General features: G+C 38.1%; 1 protein-coding gene across 1 annotated transcript in view; it reads right to left on the minus strand.

Annotated features, from left to right (window-relative positions):
* Positions 1 to 18526, minus strand: part of SUSD5 (sushi domain containing 5) — a 38885-nt gene extending 20359 nt beyond the window's left edge. Inside the window, exons 1-2 of the mRNA XM_021546261.3 lie at positions 18221 to 18526; positions 9881 to 10058 (exon numbers count right to left, since the gene is read on the minus strand). Of these exons, the coding sequence (XP_021401936.2) occupies positions 9881 to 10058; positions 18221 to 18314 (272 nt within the window). The 5' untranslated portion in view covers positions 18315 to 18526. The remainder of the gene's footprint in view (positions 1 to 9880; positions 10059 to 18220) is intronic.
* Between the last annotated feature and the right edge of the window lie 3008 nt (positions 18527 to 21534).

Genomic DNA, 21534 nt, shown 5'->3' on the forward strand with positions numbered 1-21534 from the left:
GAGACTTGGAAGCCACATTTTAAATTCTTATCTTGAATTTTTTGATTTCTAATTCCAGTTTCTATGTTTATGTATTTTGTTACTGCCCAAAACACTATAATTTCTTTATCAGTTCTTCATCAGGTTACAAAGTTATCTGTGGGTGACACATCCTTGGTATACCGAGGTCATCACCAAAACAGGATACCCTGACTCATGGGTAATAGCTCATATTTAAAGTGCTATTTTTTCTCAACTTTTTTTTTTTTAATATTGTACAATAAATTACAAGTTTGTAGTTGATAGATTTTGGCAATTAGCTAATTCATTTTAAGAACCTTTCTCAATTGCTATCCAGTGTGACGTATAGTTTCAACATTATACATAAAGAAAGGCTTTAAATGAAAACCTTTTACGTGCATTTACATGCATCTACTACTTAGAACTTTAATTTGGGTTTTTGTAATATTAAAATTTATCTGATTAAAACGGCCAGCATCCTAATGCAATTCTTCTGAAACGAAAGAAATCTTGCCTTGTACACAAGACACAGTGCTGGGCCAATGATTGGACTTGATTATCTCAGTTGCCTTTTCATACCTTAATGATTCTGTGATACTAAAAAACTGAAGAACGAAAAGATTTATTTAATCTCTTCCATTCCTTCTTCTCTGACAGTGGTTTCCCACCTCAAGCCCAGTCCTGCAAGCTGTAAACACCTTCAGTAAGCTGCTATTGCTGCTGACGACTAGAGCTTCAAGAGTGCTCGGCATTTCTCAGTAGCAGCTCGATCAGATCTGCAATGCCATGGCACAGAAATAGTCTCTTTGCAGTCAGTAGGATTTCAGATATAACTAAAAATACACACTAATAGTCTATTTTCTGAGTTCTTGAGGGTTGTCCTAAATCCTAAAAAATCTATAATTAGAACTTAAATACACAAGTACACATTTAAAAGGTAGAGTGTGATGCTTTTAAGTTCGCTACAATTTTCCTTACTGAAAAATGGTTACCAATTCAGAATTCATCATATCTTGAAATTTCTTCAGCAGCACAGCTGTGCCAAAATAAGACACAAAAAAATTATACAGCTGTTCTGCTCTTTCCAGCACCCTGCTGAGAGGTGATGCTGCCAGGTTTGTTTCTTGACTGTTTTGAATTATTGCCCTGGGTCATGCATCATGGCTGAGAAAATGTCACAAACTTTATACTTTTCAATGGATACATCCACCTACACAGCCACTCAGAAGAAGGTAGTCATGTATGTTTAATTCTCTCTATGGGTACTTGCATGCATTAATCAAACTTAAGCTCATTACTCAGCATATGTCATCTGATGCTCAGAGCAGTGTAATGCTGGATTTTGTGCCTTTTAGTTAAGAAAGAGATTTGATTTCATTTTCATTTCCTGTGGAGATTTCTGATGAAGGCAGATGTGCTCAGAAGAAACATACTGAGTTCGGACAGCATATAACCCATAACAATTGTCTGTGATCCACATCTGCCTGAAACATCTGTGCATCCCTGAAAATTACTCTTACATGGCCATGAACTCACAATCTCAGCATAAAAACCAATCAGAAACACTATCACCATAGACCACGAACGTACCACATATCCTGTAAGATAAAGATGTGGTTGGTGGTGTTGACAACAGCTTCTGCTCTCGGATGAAAAACTGGAAGGTGCCTAAAGGTGTCTCCTTTGTTTCCTTGACAAACTACTGAGAATCTTCTCAGTCTACTTCTACCCAGCTTGGAAGGACAAACTGCTTCACGGTGCCTTTTCTCCTCCCAGAAGAGAAAACAGGACACCAGGAATTCTGCACTTTGTTGAACCTCAGCTTAACTCCTGTTGTACAATAGGATTCATCCAACTAAGAACAATTAACAGTCCTTCTGTACCCACCTTGGAAAAAGATCAGAGCTTGGCCAATCTGACCATTGTTTTCCTGCACCATGACTCAGATATTGCAGATATCATGTGCACACACACAGAGAAATTATAATATGTGGCACAGTAAGGTATATACGAGACTTCCCAGAAGCCTTCTGCTTATCCTTATGCTGCTTAAATTTTTTTCTAATGTATTATGTAATGAATGAGTAACAGGTATATTTTGCTCCACTCTCAAAGATGGAAATAGCAGAAAGGCTGGCATGAATAGTACTTATTTGACAATATACCATAATATGCCAAAATATAATATGTATTAATAAATATATGATAATGATAGGCTTGAACTGCTGCAATTATAGTTAAAGACATACAATTTATGTTTTTATGTATGTATAATAGAGGAATTTTTAATAAAGACATAGTATTTTTATTTAAATTAAAGCGTTTTTTATAGTAGTAGCCACTGATAATTTTGCTTTCTAAGAAAATTAGAAGGCAATTTTGTAATAGTTGAAAATATTTCAATGAGCTCAAGTTAAAAAATATGGATTTGACAGCTGATTTTATATGATAAAGTGTGATCCATCAACACAGAAAACAGTAGGTGGGACATTTTTTGTAGTTGCTACTTTATCCACCAGTTGATTTTAGGTTTTGTAGTCTTAGTCAATAAATTCACTGAACTGAGTCAGAATGGTCTTATGACATTGATTCATAGTAGTATGAGCTTGCAATATATTCAGCTCAGAAGAACTTTAGGAACAATATGTTTGTTGAGGCACTCTGAAAGTCTAGTTGATAACACACTATAAGAAACATTCTCCTAATTAGAAAGTTAAAAACTTCATCATTTTTCTTAGTCAAGATAAATCTTTAACATGTTGTGCTGATTTTTTTTAATGGGTCATCTTTACGGTTTGTGTTTCAGTAACTAGGTAAGAGAAAAAAACAACAGTAGTCTGGGAGCCAAACTAGGGGATTTTATACTTAGTCTTTCCCCTCTGTATTTTGGGAAACTGCAAATGACAAAACTGACTGTGATGAGGAATAAAATATAAATGACATGTTCATGATTACCAAAGGGAAGAAAATTTCTCTGGAAAGTCATGAGGGGGAGTGCAGGTGGGCTTTGGAAAGTCCATGGCCTGGGAACTATAGAGGCTAATTTTGGCTGGATGTGTCCCAAAGAAAGCATTGCTAAGTGTGACATGAAGACATTCCAACAGCAATACTGCCACTGGAAATGTCAAAAGGAGGTCTTACCAAGGCAGAACCAATATCCTTTAGATTCTTAAAAATATACACCAAAATGCAGCCTTTTGTGCTTAAAATTGTACATATGACTACTGAAATAGTAAGGCCTCTGTTCATTAAATAAATATGGCCCATTCATGCAGGCTTTCATACTGTAGCCTAGTATGAAAGATTTTATATAGCCATTTTACTCTAATATCCCTAGGTACATATAATTTGAGCATTCTTAGAGCTTGCAAAGAAGAATCATGTTGCTTCCTGGCCTGGACTAAATTGGACACTCAATTACATGTGAAACATCACTAGAAAGGTGGTATTGCCCAATTTCACTTTACAAGCTCCAGTTTAATCCATGGCTTTCGTAACAGAGGTTACTGATTAGTTAGCAAAGGGTTTAAAAAATACAAAAATATTTTCTGAATGCTATTAATTTACAAAGCAGCTCCATTCTCAGAGAAAAGGCTTTGAGATACAAAAAGATATACATATTTTGCCTCTAAAAAAAGAGGCAAAATATGTGAACTTCTTTTGAAAAGTAGAAAATCAACCTCATTAGAACTATCTGGCAAGTTAAAATCCTGGTATTAGCACCTTTTGTGCATTTGCAAGAATAAGTATATCCCATTTCTGTCTTCATTTGTCCAGATAAATAAATTATCACCTTTAATCACCTTTTAATAAGAGAGCTGCTTTTTTTGTTTAATCCTAATTTGAGCCCAGACCTCCTGAGCTTGGAATTGCAAAGAACTGCATTATGCTATTGCAGGTGGGGTCTCACAGGTGCCTCATTCAAGCTCTTCAGTACTGCCCTCTCTCCTCTGGAATTGCTGCTGGATATCTTTTAGGATGATCACATTTATTTTTCTCACAAATTTTACGTGAGTTATTTCACTTTACAACAGGTCCACTGCCATCCTGTGTTCTGTGACTACACCCAGCTCTTTCTTCTGCTGTGTCTTTCTGGCTGGTTTAAGGCAGAAATTCCTATTAGCCTTCATAAAGCACTGTTGCATTGCAGTCCATTTTTGTTACTCCATCTCTATAGTCAGGCTTGCCTTCCTGTTCAATATGTGATTTTCCTTGGTCTTAGGAATGATTTCTAACCTTCTGGCATTAATTAATTTCACTAGCAAACCCATGCCTTTTGTGCCAAAGCTTGCTAAAGTTTTGCAAAATCCCTCAAAAAACCTTCCAGTAAAAATACAATTTAAAAGTGAGAGTCCTATCTCACTTAGTAAATGGCAGCTCTGAGGATGGTGATGCTACAGTTCAGCAGATGGTGGTTTGGGTGCTTGTCCTAGAAAATGCTTTAAAAAATATGTATTTTCTTTTGTGCAGTGTTTTTCCTCAAAAGATTTGCTTCTCCCAAAGCTGATGGAAAGTGGCTCATGTCTACATTGCTCAGTGATATCATCCCTTGGAGTAAACTGGCCATGCCCTTTTCCTAAATTCAAGTTTCTTGACTGAGCTTTATGTAGAAATCCTTATTCCTGAAACACAGTTATTTTGTTTTTACCTTGCATGAGACTTACTGAGATGATTGACAAGAAGCAGCAAGAAGACAAAGTCATCTGGGAGAGCATGACACAAGCTGTGAGCTGTGGGACTGGAGTGTGTGACATGAAGGCATTCCATAGTCCAAAACCTCCTCAGACAATTTAATAAGCAACTTCAGCATTATGAATTGGACCATGTCCTGTCAGTTATTTCTGGACTTTTCTCTTGAAGGGAATTCCTTGACCTGTCTCAAAGATATGTCTGGGAGCAAAATCATGTGCATTATCACCAGTCAGCAGAGCACAGCCTTGAAATAAAACTAAGAGCTTGTCAAAGTCACATATCACCAGAATTGCTTCTCTGCAAAGAGGAGTGTGCCTGTTTTAGCAGACACACCTGGGTGAACTTCAAGGGACCCACAAGCCCAAGGCTTTACAAATAGAGATGAGAGGAGTGGCAAGGGTTAGCAACTGACCTTTTATTTCATTCCTTGTATATTGCTTTTTTCCTTTCCCAGGAAATGTGCTTTTATTACCATACTGTCAGGTACTGGGCAAGTCCCACACAGTAGGCAGAAAAAGAAGTAGGTAGTCTTGTGAAATGCCATATTTGAGTCTTATTATTACATTTCCCACTGGTGTAATCTGCAGTGAGGGCCCTGTTGTGTTTGACACTGTAGAAACATTTAAAAGCAGTCAGTGCAAAACCCAAAGAGCTAACAAAAGGAAGGAAAAATAGAGACAAAGTAATTTTCTTAGTAACAAACACCTGGTCTGTGGTCAGCCAAGAAAAGAAACCCTGTCTTCTGACTCTCACAGCAGAGCTTATTCTAGCTGACTCTGCTTGCTCTCTCCAGACTTATCCCCACTGGAATAAATTCTCCAGGGACTGGGTAGGAACCAGCCCAGGGCAATTTCACACAAAGGAGGAGGTTGACAGACCTGCAGGGAGGCTGTCACAGAAGAAAAATTCTATGCAGAGCTCCAAAGCTGTTATAGAAAAGATATGTGGCTCCATCTCTTTGCAGGCAAATAAGGAAGAGGATAGGGAAAGCTTCATCTTTTCCATCCTACAAAAGCACTGGAAATGAGTAAATTTGCTATGGGGATGTTAATACAAGGTGTTGAGGATGTTTAAAGATTTCTAAAATAAATAGCTGTTTGTACAGGGTTGATATTAATACCAATTGTGTCATGTTCACTTCCCAAATTTCAAAAACCCAAGAAAATAAGTCAGGACCCTACAGGACATGCTGCCCAGTGCTGGAAGACTCAACACACAGTTTTCCAGCATGACATCTGAATTCAAAAGATACCAGTGAGAGCCTTTCAGAGAACTCTGCCACCTTTTTTTCATTTATATTCTGGCAGATCACTTGATGGTTTTACTGACTCACTTGTCTGACATGCAAGTAAGTCATAAGAGTGTCATTTTTAGTATAAATAGCTATTAGGGCTCATCTGACAAATGAGACTTGCCTAACGACATTTCATTTCCTGAAATGTAACAATGTGTAATGCTTTATAAGTTACACATGTCAAGACTGACTTGTAAATGGTTTACTTCTGGCTTGCTGGGAGAAGTTACCCCTACCTACTTGTCAGTGGCTCTTCTCAAAAAGTTCCCAAGCCCCTGGACTGCCAGGAACATGTCTGTGTGAAGAGCCCTGAACCCTGAATTCAGTTGGCCTGAACAACTGCAAGGGCAAGACAAGAACATCCCTTTATTCCTGTGAAAGAAGTTCTGTTTCGGGCTGCTCAAACCACAAAACCACCCAGTTTATTGTGTCTTTGGATTTGCTGGCAGGCATCTATTTGTTTAAGCAATTTCCATTCTGCATCAGTTGAAATGAATCATATTCATCAAGACCTGCTGCTTGGACTAGCCCTGTTTGCATGGAATGAAGTGGGCATATTTAAATATGGATGATCTGCATTTACATGAGAGTCATCAGAAATTTGACAGTCACCCAAACTAGACTGGCTCTTTGGTCCAAATGCTCCTCTTTGCCCGTGGAAGAGGTATAGGCCAGAGAGCAGGCAGTATAAACATGCTCATACTGACTCAGTGATGTGCCTCTACCAACAGGAGAAACTCCCACAGGTTTCCAGGCTATGCTTTGGCTGTAAAAATAATAATACGGACGAAATAATCAACAGTGATGGATATATTTACCAGGAGTGAGATTATAATTACTCACTAAAACCATAAATAGTCATCAGAAGTTAACAAATCACAGACTTGTGCAAAACCTGGAGAATGGATCAAGCAGTGAAAAAGTCCTTGCGTGTCTGCTAGAAGTCTTACTCAGTTTTAAATCTAAATGGTGAAAGGAAGGCTGAAGAATGTCAGAAAATCTGCAACACTGTAATGACTTCAATCACATTTGTTTGTGTTTACTTCTACTGCCAATGTCTAAGCCATTTTTCCTCAGGGGAAAGACTGGGATACCTTCCAGGCACCAAATAAATAAACCAAACCTCATTCTTCCTGAAATGAAGAACTTCTATCGTGCACCCTCCTATTCATCTCCTTTCTGATGTACACAGTCCAAGAGGATAGGGGAGAGTATTCCACTAAAGCTCTGCGATCTGCATTGGACACCAGTCAGCTGCTGGGAGTTTTCCAAGCTTTTAGGTCCAGCTTATAAAGTCCTGAACAGTTTTGGACCTGGCAGATGTGGGGAGGTCACCTTTCATTCAAAAATGTGGAGGTTAATCAAGATAAATATATAAGGTGTGCCCAGCAAAGAGTCCTTTATTTTGGAAATAATTTTCCATACTTCTCTAACTTGTCAGCATGCTGTGAAGCCTGTTTTCCCTTCTCTAGGTTATATCAAATTATGTGGAGAGGTTTATCTGTATACCAGCTATCCTTTACCCCTGCTGTCATGTTTCCAATTACCAAGTAAATGCCCAAAGTATAGAATCACTACATTTTAAAAAATAAATAACTAATTTAGTAAAATAATTGGAGTCCTTTTTTAATAGATTTTGATAGATTTTTCCATTACTTTAGTAATTCTTGAGCCCTTTTTTTAGTACCTTTGAGCCCACTTTTAGTACCTTTCCCAAGACACAGTAGCAATATATACAGTATTCCAAAGGAGGCTATTACCCTGACCTACACGTATATATTTTTTTCATATTCCTCATCCCATTCCATGAACACTCTAGCAACTTCTTTGTTTGCTTGAATGTTTGTTTGTTTGTTTGTCTGTTGTTATTACAGCTGCAGTCTGACAGAGGTTTTCTTTGTGCTGTCCATAGTGATGTCCTCATATCTTTCCTGGCCTGACAGAGGTAAATCAGACCCTGTAAAGACATTTTCAAGTAGATGTTCCTGCTGCATGTATTATAATTGAACTCCTTTTGGCATCATTTTACACTTTCATCTAAATTTCTCTGTAAATCTCTATATTGGAGCTGAACTTGCTCAAGTTAAACAACTTTGTCCCAATTGCACTCTTTGCCCTCAACTGCTCAGTTCTTTCTCCAGAGCTGCATTAACTTACAGTTAAAACAGATTAGCCCTTTTAGGCAGTATACAATCCCTATTTTTCCCCAGAGCCAAAAGTACCCAGTTCAACGAACTGAGTAACATACTTTCTGGTGCTTGCCCAGCCAAGGGTAAAATAGCCCCAGAGTATAAAATTCCAGCTCTGAAGAACTTTTATGTCTGGTGAAGCTTTCCAGTGAAGGTCAGATGTGGTGACTGCACAGCAATGATGTACTGATGTGCCCCCACAAGGTTCTTTCTGATAAATACTTTAGAGACTTCCATAATAAGGACAGATTTACTGAGGGAATGGAGTACAGCAAGTTAGAAGGGATGAAAAGTCTTAATTTCCTTCCCATGCTTACGATGTATTTTTATCACTGTATTTTTATCACTATTTTGATATTGAAGATATTCAGTCCACAGCTGATCTATTAATAGTCCCAGCTCCAGTGCCCGTAGCAATTAATTGAGGATCTCACTGGACTAACTAGTGGATTTGCTTAGACAAAAAAAAGCCATGATTTCTTCTCCTACCCACCATCATTCCTTACTTCCAGAATACAGAGGTTGTATAAAAGACCCTGTACAACAACTTTGGCATGTACTTCTTACAGTTATATAGTTTTCCTGGCTAGTTAGCCTGCAAGACATCTCAGCAACTGTCTTGGGAAAAAGATTTTTGGGGTTTAGATCACTGTCTTTTATCCTGAGACCTTTCTGGATTTTTTTTAATGACTAAAAGTACATACAAATAAATTTTCAAACAATTTTTTCATCTGGAAAAAATAAAATCAGAGAAAATGGTTGCTTTTCCTTGAAATAGTTTAAATATTATATTTCATTAATAGTAATAGTTTTCTGTCCTTTGGAAGTTTTATTACCAAAAATACAGAAACACCAATGCTTACTTAAAAACTGGTAACTGTCACAAAATCTAATAATATGCTAACATTTGGAAACTTCTTTTCCATAAAACAAAGCTTTAGCCCACTGAACATTGAAAATAAATTTGATATACTCCTTCTGGGCAATACCTGTATGGTCCCAGCTTCAGTGACATCAGACATTCCCCCAACACCTCCATTGACATTGCTGCCTCAAATTAGTCTCTACAGAGGCAACAAGGCAAGGCTTAATGCAAGGAAAAACTCAGCCTAGTGCCAGGTCAAGTCACCCAAGCTGCCTCAAACACATTGAAGGACAATGTCAGTTCCCTAGTGGGCTTTCTCAACAAACTCTCATGTGGGTTATCATATCTAAGTGCATCTGTGCCCTTTTGAACATGCCTGTTGTCTGCTCAGCCATGCCCTGATATCTTAGACAGACATGTGGCTCCCCATGAGAAGTTTTGTTTGCTGAGCTTCTGAAGGCCTGGAGAATAACAGAGTCAGTGGGAGCACTGACACCAACTCCAGCACCTTGTCCTCAGCAAGGACATGTGTCCTGCAAGGATCTTTAGGGCTCAGCTCCCCACTATTGTCCAGGAGGAGCCACAATGATGTAATTCAGCAGGAAAGAAGAGAAAATTGTGCCAAATCTGTGAAATCATAATGTGAGACTGATGAATACTTGTGTATCTACAATATTATCTGTAAAAAAACTAATTCTTGGGGAAGAGTGGCCAATTTAGCTGTCCGTCATGGTGAATGAATTGTGGCCAGTATTTTTCAGCAAATCTTAGTCAAGGTGGAAAACTTGCTTGACAACCATCATTCATACTTCCCAGAAAGTGTTATGCTGTTGTCCTTACCCAGCAGAGCCACTGGCGAGCCATCCGGTGGTGCAGCCAGCAAAAGAACAGTCCAGAACAGCCCTTTTCAGTTCTTCTGCAGTTGCTAAGCGAGCACTCAGGTCAACACAAGCTTTCTCAGCTTTGGCTAAATCCAGACCCTGAGAGTTGTTCTTGGACTCAAGTGCAAACACTTTCCCTGCAACACCAAGAAAGGACATGACATCCATCATGGAATTGTATTCAATACATATTCAACAGAAATTTTGCAAATTATCACCAAATAAAGCCTTCATGCTTTTATTAAGTTTATTTTAATGACCCACTTTTTTTTTTTTGAAAGTCTAATTTAATCAGTACTGTAAGTATCCTTGTGTTAGCTTTTCTTTTCATTTTGTCCACCACAGGAAAAGCAAGAATGGCTAAGCCACTAGTCATTCCTAAATCAAAGGGGAAGTTTGTCTTGCCTCTGTAGGTCTATGGGTCTATGCTTAAGATCTGGAGAGATAAAGCACGATACTCTCTCATATGCACATATAAAGTCAAAATCACAAAGATCAGTTCCTGTAGGCTACTAACGCTGGAATCCATTACTAAATATTTTACAGTTACTCTACAACAGCTACATCCATAAAGTAAGCACATGCCTTAAAGCCAGTATTGCAGCTGTGTCTTTCACATCAGAAATAGATTTATACTTACTCTCTAAAATCAAAATGATGCCATTTTATGACATCTGGTATCCAAATGCAGACAGTTGCATTATCATGTCTTTTTGGAAGGGCAGACAGAATTTTTTATTAATGGAAGGCTTTTTAATTTTTTTTTTTTTTGAATGAGCATGAGAACATATTTAGCATAACATTTTTTTGGTGTTATTTTTATTTTTAGTTCAGTTTATTTTACTTTTATTTATCTAAGACCAGGAAAGTTGAAAGGTTGAAAGTTAGAGGTTTTGGCAACTGGGAACAGATCAGCTGGGTTTTGGCTATAAGTTTGAGAAGTTACTGGATTATGGAATAAGCATGTTAGCTGGGTGCTCCAAAAAGAAATAAATAATGAGACACTTTGCAGCTGACATTTAAGTTGCCATAACTTCTTTTATTCTGATGATAATATCCCTCAGAATACCTTCTAGATTTCAAAGGTACAGACCGAGATTGCTTGCAGTTGCAGGAAGAAAATTTTTAAGCACTCCTCATTCTATAAATTCCTGGAAACTCTTATTTATGTCTTATTTCCAAAGTGGATTAGTGGTAGTGATTATATGAATGTATAATTTCCAGCACACACCAAGTGTTCATTATGTGGCCAGCTTCACACTCATAGGAGATATTGACCAGTATTGGGAACTCTTTGGACTGATTCAGCCTGGTTCTGTATCAAGTGCCACTCTCACCACATACTCTTTCAACAAACTGGTAAATCTGATTCTAATCCCAAATACAGGGAACTTATACAGGGTAGTTCTGCCCCCAACAGCTTTCTGTTTCTCACCCATGTACAACTACATCCACTAGAAGAATTACAGTCCTTACATCAAAAAATGTAATTTCTCTCAAGCAAACATGAAATTTGTGTTTACATTAGCTAACAAGGATAGATGGGTCCTAATGAAAATTCATACTTCGGTAGGAATTCTACATGTGCACAGCAGGAAGCTTTCCAGACTTGGAAAAATGGCAATTTAAATGAGAGGACAATCACCTATGAGAAGGAACAGAAATTCAGAGTACCCAGAGTGATTTTCCTAAGGAAGTTAACAGTAGTTGACAAAGGAATACAACCAGAAACACCGGGGAGTGTGATAACCACTAGGTTACATTCTCTCTGGGTTCTCCACTGTAATCAAAATCATTAACTGTAATTAGAACGGGTGGTTTTACAAAGTAGTGAAAGCAGCAAGCCTCAACACCCCTGAGTGCACAAACATCAGGATTCTTTACAACATATCCCATATACTGCACATGACACTAATGTAGCTCCTTTTTCCAAAGCCTGGACAGGCACAGTGAAGTGTGCATGGCCTAGGGAGAGAGACAGTATAAACAGAGAGATGATGGTTTTGAACAGCCATTCTTAAATGGCAAATAACTTTTGTTCCTAAAGGAAAACAGAGATTAAGTGTAATGATTTACAAGGCTCTGTCCCAAACTAAAGCTTGTCCACATTTTACATTTCACCATTAGACTCTTAGGATTGAGGTACATCGTAAAAGACACACAGGGCAAGTTTGCATAACATCTGACTCAAATTGTGAATGTTATTTTGACATGACATAACCCTTATTTCCCAGCTATTAGTATTTCAGTTAGAAGCCTTAAAGAAAGGAAAATGGTCAAGCTTTGAGTTCCATCTAGATACAATTAGTTAATGATTGAGTCATTTTACCAGTAAGCAAGAGTTACATTTTTAGAGGAGTTTAGCCTATCAAAGACAGAGGCTGAGACAGCTTCCCTTGACTACCGTTATGTTGTTTGCTAGTACTTAAAATGCATTAACTTTTTACTGGACCCTATGACGATGCTGTCAAAACGGAGTCTTCTCCTTTGAAAAGTTATCTGGGATGGTCAAATTATATAAACAAGTGAACTATAAGGTGAGCTAGGAAAGACTTACTGGTTGGGAAGTTACAGTGAACTACTTCATAGGAGTTTCTGGTCAGCCAGATTTTGATTAGAAGTGAGTAAAGAAGGCCAATCTGTTTACCAGACCAACCTGTGAATTTTCTTCAAAGTTTTAGAAGTTCCGTGGCTATCTGCCCGGTTTTCAAGATATGCCCTCTGGTTTTGTCTGATTTATTACTCAGAAAATATAGTGGTGAGTAAGGTTCACTGATCAGATGCTTGACCAATGGAATAGCTGGATCCTCAATATCCTGAGCTGAGGAGCATTGACAGGAAAAAAAATTACAGGAGATATGCCAGCAAGGTAACAGGAAAAACACAAAACCACATGAAAATAGGAAATCCCTCTAAACAAAAATGATTGCAACATTGAATTCTGCACCTTACAGTGTCATGGCTAACATACTCAAGATATGCATGTATTGACTTTTTCTCACTTTTAATCTCAAAAGTGATATAATTTTCAGTCTAAGGGAATCTAAGGGTACTGGCTAATTATTTGTAAAATTTTAATCAGCCCTATTTGTAATTAAATGTTTCTTAAAAAAAGATTGTCTCTCATACTTGATGACATAGCAGTCATTTTTTTATGTTGGGGTGGTTGAAATTAGTCTTATGTCTGAGAGAGTATCAAGAGATGTGTTGTCATTCAGTTTTAAATGTGAGACTGTTCTGTATTTCCATAAGACACAGGATAAAGGACCATGTCTACATGAGGGATGTAGTATGCATTTGGTTGTGCTACCTTTGAGCACTCACCTTGTCTTCTGAGCTCCCTCTCAACTCTGTCACTTCATTTCTATCCTGTAACATTTGTTTCCCATAAGGCTTCCACCTCCACGGGGTGGGGGGGTGGTGGACATTTTTTACCAAAACTCTACACACTCTTCTGAAGCTTTTTTAAAGAAAGCATGTTCCTTTGATTTTAAGATCAAGCTAAAAACCCATGCAAAGTAGTATTTCTCAGACATGTGCTGAACATGTTGAGTTTAGCAGGTTCAGAATGAAAAAAAAAAACTCACAGTAAGAATCTTTTAGATTCCCATTTAAAACAAGGGATAAAGCTTTTAACTTCAATGATGAGGCATAAATAATATGACTTCATTATTCCAACTGCTATTTGTCAGCAGGATTCACAGTTCACATTAAAAATTCATGTTTGAAACAAAAGAGATTTCCTCTTTAATAACTAGCCTATATTAGATTGCTAGCCCCTACCATTATCCGATCACTATTATCACAGAATATTGATTCTACTTTAATATATTGATAATGTTTTAGTATTTTTTTTTGCAATAGATTAATATAGCTTTTACTTAAGAGTACTCCACTGTGTTCTGATTGAAAACATACCCACAAAGATGTAGATCTCAGGGCTCCTTTTCAGGAATAATTTTTTATCCCTTTGTTCAACTCCTGCCTAAGTAGACTGTAGATTTCCCCTTGTAATTCCACCATCAAGTCCAAAAATTCATGGTTGAACTAGAGCATGTCTTTTCAACATGCATCTAGCCATGATTCAATGCCTCCAAGCAATGGAGAATTTACAACACACTTTATAGGAAATTGTTCCAATGGCTCATTACTCTTACTCCACCTTATTTCCAGGTCCAAATTTTGCTAAACTCAGCGTCTAACAACTGATCCTCATAATGCTTTCAAGACTTTAGAGACATCTACAATCAGGTATATGGAAGTGCAAAAAAGGAGTTCTTAAAAAATAAAACCAGTCTAAAAGCTGTTTCTTCAAATTTTACAGAAGATCACTGGGTTTAACAGAATTCTATTGGTTTTCAAGAAAAGAGTTTGGCTGATTTATTCTCTTACAGTAACAGATACAACAAGAAGTTTTTCTGAGGTGCACAGGCACAGTTCAAAGCCCACTGAAATGAGTTCAAATTTCTCCATAGCTTCAGCAGGATTTTCATCATGCTTGAAGAAGGAATATAAAACTGCATAGTCAAATATACCTTACAGTAAGAACGTCCCTCAAAAATAATATAAAATGAAAGCATTTTAAAAGGCATGCCCAGTGTGCTGACCTCACTACATGACACTTCTTATTCCAAAGAATAAAACTTAATCAGTTTCAACCAAACAAATTTGATGAAAGATACGCAAAAGTGGAATCCAATAAGTTTTTATTTGTCAAAAATTTCAAATTGAGGTAAGAGAGCAGAGGAAGGAAAGGTCACTTCCGTACTTTGAGAGAAATTTAATTTTCATTTCTATGGACAAGTGTAACAATGTATCTTGATCATAAGTGTAAAGGTGGAAGATCCAGTAACTCTACAATTGCAGATAGAGATTTGTCTTAGTGTTCACGAATGTGAGAAACAACAGTGAATGATGTCTTAGACAATTCAAAAAATATTGCATCATCAGAAAAATAGCAAAATTAAGATGTCATTTTTGAGTTCCCCATCAGCTAAACCCAAATTGATCCTAAATTTTGATTTTACTGGACACTTTAGGATCAAATAGTTGGAGTTGTTCACGCAAAAATGTGTGTTATTTTGCAAGCAGGAGAATGAAATATGTAGACACCTGCTACTGAAATGTGAGTGCCTAGAGAGAGCGGAAAAGAAAAAACATACTTTTTTTTCCTTTACTGAAAAAGAAAGGATGCAACACAAGCCAAATTAGATAGTTTACTAGGGGGATTTTCCTACTTTTGACATCACCAGTTTCTAGTCAGAGGCATGTCTCTCAGATCCTATTTGTGCCCAGCTCCATGGATTCTGGATACTTTCACCTGTAACCTCTGCAGGCACTATGCATGGGCACTGCTAATGACTGGCTTGACCAATAGCGCTTCATGTAACCTAGATTTAGACAACAGACCAACTCCAATTTGGCACAATTAGTAAAGTTTTGAAATTAGCAGATTTTTCATTTCAGGAGTGTCTCAGTATGGTAGATTAATCGCCATCACCCTCTCCTGACATGCTCTGTCTCAGAGCAAGTACTCTGCAGAAAACTGTAGTTCATGTTTGGCTATTTTAGGAGCCTTAAAAAAACAAAAGAGGGAGGCAAAAAAAGTAGAAGCAACTCCTGTGCAGGATTCAGGAAGTTGGATCCTTGTTCTCCTGTTCCCATGCAAATAGAAAACAGTTTAAACTCCCTGAATTTGCACTGATACAATTGAGAACTGCCACAATAATACATATTATTCTCCAGTAACTGCACTGGCAGTAGCACACCATGGTACCTCAGAGCATGAACAAGCCCTTGGGGAGTTTTCTGTCCATCTGACCTGGACCTGAACAGCTTTGAGCAAGCACATTTCAATTGGGAAAAAAAAAAAAAAAAAAAGAAAAGCTGCAAAGTGAAATGGAGCTATATCTTATTTCTACATTTACCTGGGTATTTCTGCAGCCTATTTGTGCTACAGCAACATGTGCCACAGTAAATAATGGTCAAAAGAGATCAATTAAGTTCTGAAGTTTTACACCTTCACCAAAACTCAACAGCTGTCAGTTTTGTTGCCTACTCTCTGTCATTATTTTTGTGTGAGATAATATAGTGAAAGTCTTCCTTAGGGAAATACATTACAACCAGTTTCAGAAGTTTGATTGTAACAGGGGCCAGTCTGAATTTCACAGGTTTTTTACAAGACATATTCAAAATCCCTTTAGGAGTTTGCAACACAGTCAGATACCGTCAGTTAAAAAAAAGACAAATACATAAATGTATTGATGTATGTGTCACTCAGGATGACCCATTGGCACTTAAGTGGCATTTACATGTACTAGAAACTAGCACCTATATTTTGCCCCGCACCTTAAAAAATGAGAAGGTGGTTTCTGACTGGATCAGAGCAGAATCTGCTATAAAAGAAAGTATTAATCCTGTTTCATACTATCAGATTTTATTTAATACATAGCAGTAAATTCTGAAGCTGACATAGAGTGTTTTTTTTCTGTTTTAACCCAGATGGCTCATAGGACAGCGTTACAGCTGTTTGCTCAAATATTAGTATTAGGAGAACCCACTGAAATCAAGTTAATAGCAGACTCATACGTCTTTCACAATTCTACCTAAAATTAAAAAAAAATTGCAAACCACATCATTATAATAATGCTTGACAACTGTAAAGTACTTCAGATATTCTGCCCTTCCATACTATAAATGTTTTACCACATGTGAAGTAAATTTGGCAAATTGTTGGATGACAATTAAAATCTATCATGACCCCAACCTTAAAATGATCTCCAACTTTTTTTCCCTTTCTCTTTTAGAAGATGCCTATTTAGGAATCAAAAAGCTAGTTTTGCTAATTTTATGGAAATAATAAAAATTGGAATGTGTCCCTGAAAAAACAAGGGGATCTTCAGGTGAAGTATTCTTAGCAGGGAAATTATTATTCATGCCCTGTGTCCTTAAGTTCTGTGAAGAGTCCTTTTTCATGGATACGCTTTTCCTCCCTTTCTCATTTTGAAGGCATTTTGCTAAAGAAGGAGTACATCCTAAAACCAGAATCACAGTTTTGCCTTCTGCAACATAGTACAGTTGTCTGACACATTTATTTTCCTTTATGCTTAATGAAACGTAACTCTCTTAAACTTTACAAGAAAGGGTTCTGTTGTATAAATGGTATACATTTATATATTCTACTCAAAGCTGTAGAAACATACAGGCAAGATTAATTTTCTCCCTTTCCTTTGCCATACTTTGTCATCAACCAGAAGAAATTTAAGTTAAACAGGAAAAATACTGTGAGAACAAACAAGAAGAGATTTTTATTGCCCTATAATGTTTAAGTTCTGTTCTCTGTAATAATGCAGCAAACATCAATGGTAAAGGATTAGGGTTTTGGAATTAAAAAATCCTGTGATTGGGCATAAATCTATCGCAGCTGTGAAAGTGGAAAAATTTGATCATTCAGCATTGCTGTCCCAGGAAAACATACACTTGTTTCAGAAGTAAGTGTTCTGGTTTAGACAAGTTGGTCATCATTATCACAAGCTGAATCATTAAAAGGGTTTTAGGCTACTGGAAACTTTCAAGGGATGCAGCTTTTCAGGATCACCATTGGAAAGTAAAAAGTCCCATTCAGAGTAACTGGTAGCTGGTGCTTCAGCCAAATTCATGTCCTGATCACATCCCTCAGCAGTGAAGTGCAGATGAAGCTCATGTGCAAAGGTGAGAAGTCATTTTCAGCATGTGTGCTACTGAACAGAAGAGATTAACAAAGTCTTTTACTTCTCGGATTCCCTTCCTCAAGTACCTGCCCAGATAAAGTGGCACATCTGAAGTGCGGAGATTGGAAAGTTCTTTGGAGAAAAGGTACTTTGAATTATAAGGAGAGGTCTCCTAAACTATAGCTGAGCCTCCTTAGTGGTGTTCTGGCTTTGTTTCATTATTCTTGTTTCCTCTGAAAAAGTTCACTATCCTCTCATTTTGTTGTAATAAAATAATCTTAGTCTTCTGGGATCTTATTTCCTTTCTCTGCTTAACCCCAGGATATTTGTAAAGTCTCAAAAAGCTATGAAAAAGCTATGAATCAGAAGTTTCCTAATGCAAACCAGGATGTGTATTTAAGCTTCTTATTAACAAAAAAAAAAAAAAAAAAAAAAAAAAAAAAAAAAAAAAGAAGTTGGTTTTGTGATTTTGGTTTTGGTTTTGTTTTTTTTTTTGTTTTTTTTTTTTTTTCTTTTTGCAATAACACATTTCAATATAGAGCCCTCATTCCAGCCATAGCAACCCAGCCCAAACTGAATGGGAGACTCACCATCAGCCTGAACAGAGATGATCTGAAGTAAGAAGAAGACAGATCCCACGCCCTGAAGAAAGGTGAGAGAGAATCTCTGAGAGCCTGGAGCCATTGCCCTCCTTGCAAAGCCCTCAGCTGCAGGAGGTTGGCTGCCGAAGCTTTTTCTCTCTCCTTCTCCGCACTTTCGTAGCGGAGTCTGCGGTGATGATTTCAAGGAGCGCTTTCCGCCGGCAGGATCCTGCGCCTTGGGTTTGCACCGAAGGCGGGAGGGGTGGAAAAAGAAAGAGGGAGGGAGAGAGGAATCCTTGGCTTGGCTAGTGTGAAGGGGAGGGGAAGGTGGGGGGAGATGTCCAGCCAGCTGGGGCTGGGGAGAGGCTTTATCCAGCCCAGTCTGCAGGGCAGCGCACACAGAGAAACCGGTGTGAAAAGTCACATTATCCTGCCGGTAAATACCTAATGGATCACGGTGGAGGAAATGCAAAAGCCAGGAGGGAGAGAGAAGGGGGGAAGGACAAGCGACGAGCAGCAGCAATCCCTGTCTGAGAGGAGAAGGGCAGCTCCATAGCTGGTGCTGGTACACGGTGAGTTTGTGGGCTTAGCCGTGCAGCTCCAGAGGGATGGGTGCAGGCGTGGGGAGTGTTTTCCTCTCCACAACACAAAATCAGCCAGCAGTGCCTTGCTGAGGACAGTGCCTGCTGCAGCGAGAGTGATGGTACTCAGGTGAGGGCTGAGGAGAAGTGCCAAAAGGCACGGGACCCTGGGGACAAAGCCTCACTGAAGAGCAGCTCTGGGATGGATGAATCCTGCTATTTCAGATTCCAGCTTTGGGATGGGCATGAGGAACTGTGGGTTGAAGCTGGGGTCCATCAGCTGGTCTCTGTCAGCACTCCTGCTCCATATGAATGGTCTTGGTCAGGTTTGAACACTCTGAAGGCAGCTGATGAAGGGAATTTCCAGTTCCCACTAGCACTTACAGAACTGACATCTGTCCCTCATTCTCATTCATCTTGTATCTGTCCCAACACAAGTCAAAAGAAACCCCCACAATGAGAGGAAACATACTAGTGGTGATGCCAGGATTTATTTAGCTAAATATATAAATGGAATAGTTTTGTGTTGCTGTTGGAACTCAGCAGGGCTCAGAAATATTGTTTTCATATTCCCATCCTATTTTGCTTTTATTTCAGCTTCTTAAAATTTTTTCCCTTAGAAATTTGAAGCTGGGCAGGAATGTTCAATCTGGCAAGAAATTATGAGCTACAAGAAGTAGAAATAAGGAGCTGACCCTTCTCACTGCAGAAGCCCTGGTGTCCTACAAGGCAAGGTGCTGGTAGGCAGCTACAGGCATGGTCTGAGAATGATGAACTTGCGCAGTGTTGGTTTTGGTCTCACAAAAATGACTCAAGGTCAGGAACTCCTGTATGAGAAATTCAAGGAAGCAAGTAACACCATAGTAGTAGAAGTTTTAAAAACACCTACATTTGATGAATTTGGGAAGATGATGCTCCAATCCTGTTGACTTTAAAAGAATTGTAGCCTTTTTCCTCTCGTGTATACCCATAACTGGCTTATGAATCTACAGGCTGAAAACTTGCAGATAGGTTTTAGGTAGCTTTGAATTTTCTGTTTATCCAGAGAATAGGAAGGGCAGCAGGAGTTTTTGTTTTTTGCATTGCTAGCCTGACTTGTAAGGATTGCCTCCAAAATTAGAAGGATGGGAAGTTTCTTTCTCACTTCATCCTTAACATATGATGGTTGGCATAACACTACTACAAAAGTGCATTTCATTTCAACAGAAACTCCATACTCTGTGTAAGAGGAATGAACATACAAGATGACAGATAGGGAAACAGAAAATTGTAACATGCATTGAGCTTATGTTTCTTTTACTAGCAACCTAACTAATGGCATAAAATGCAATTTGAACTCCCTCATATAGCAATTGTTCTACCCCTCTTTTAAAAAGTGGTGGACACTTTTAGTGAGACAGCAAAGAGATTCCATGAAGCTGAGTAAATAATTACAGCAACATGCACAGACATTAACAGAGACCTATCATGACCACAGCAATAGCTGCAGGTTTCCCTGACAGTTGTTACAGGGATGATAACTTTGTTGGCCCTTTGCTGTCCTCATGAGTTTAGCCAAAGCAGGTGGAGGAAAGGGCAGTATCTTCTAGATTTCCATCTAAAATTCCTAAGGTCTATTGGGTTAGTTTTGCTATAATTGGCTCATTTCCTTGTGTTGATATAAGTAAAGGCATGTTGCCACTCTGGCTTCTGTCTTGGAAAATCTCGGCTTGTTTTCTTGAGTAGAACATCTTACTGATTTTAAAGAATTACCACAAGACCACAAGATCTGATCGTTTTTGAAGGCATGAACAGTTTGTAAATGACCTGGCTTCTTCCTGCCATCCCATCTCAACTGTAAAGGAAGTCTGTAAGTGTGGAAAGGTAAGGATATTTACCAGTTATGAATTCCTGGAAGGTAAGTATTTCACTGCCAAACAGTTGTCCTTCCAGTCTTATACTCCAGAAAAAAATCCTGGTCTTAGTGTATTTTGGAAGATTTTTATAAAGCTCAGCAGAGTAGGTTTTATACTTAGAAGATATGCATGGTTTTGCATTGAAATCAACATTAATCAAGGAAAAAAAATCCTGCTTTTAGAATCAAATCCTTCTTGGAACCAGAATCTCAAAATGAGATCTGGAAGTTAAGATGCTTAGAAACAGATACAACCTTTTGCTCAGAACCTCTGGCATTCATGGCACTGTAGTAATGCATCAGTCAGATTATTCAGTGAATAAATACAATGTATAATGAGAGATTACAAAAGATTAATTGTGCCTGCAACTTTACACCACTGATAGATCGTGCCTGCCTTGGGAGCAGTGAAGGTGCCAATGGGGATATTTTATAAAACAGAATTTCATTGTGTGCAAACTTTTATGCAGTGAGTAAGACACGGGAAGACACTGGGTTCTAAAGCATATACATACACATATGAATGCACACACACAAGACACCTGTGTGCTGTGAAGCACACAATAAAGGTTTGGACATCTACAGCCTGAACAGCATCTGTGCACATTTACATCTGGAATATGTCATTCAAGTTAGAGTGGATAGTTAAGACTAAATAAAACACCTAAAAGAAATTAAAGTGAATAAAGACACATTTGCAAACAGCATATATATACTGTAAATAAATTGTATTTGGTCTCTTCATATTTGCTACTAGGAATATATATTTTCTGCCACTCAAAATTTATTTACTGTAAACATTGTTCCAATTCTGCAGATTCTAGCACATTATCTTGAACCTCTTCAAG

The sequence above is a fragment of the Lonchura striata genome, chromosome 1 (assembly GCF_046129695.1).
Source record: "Lonchura striata isolate bLonStr1 chromosome 1, bLonStr1.mat, whole genome shotgun sequence".
In the NCBI taxonomy this organism is placed as follows: Eukaryota; Metazoa; Chordata; class Aves; order Passeriformes; family Estrildidae; genus Lonchura; species Lonchura striata.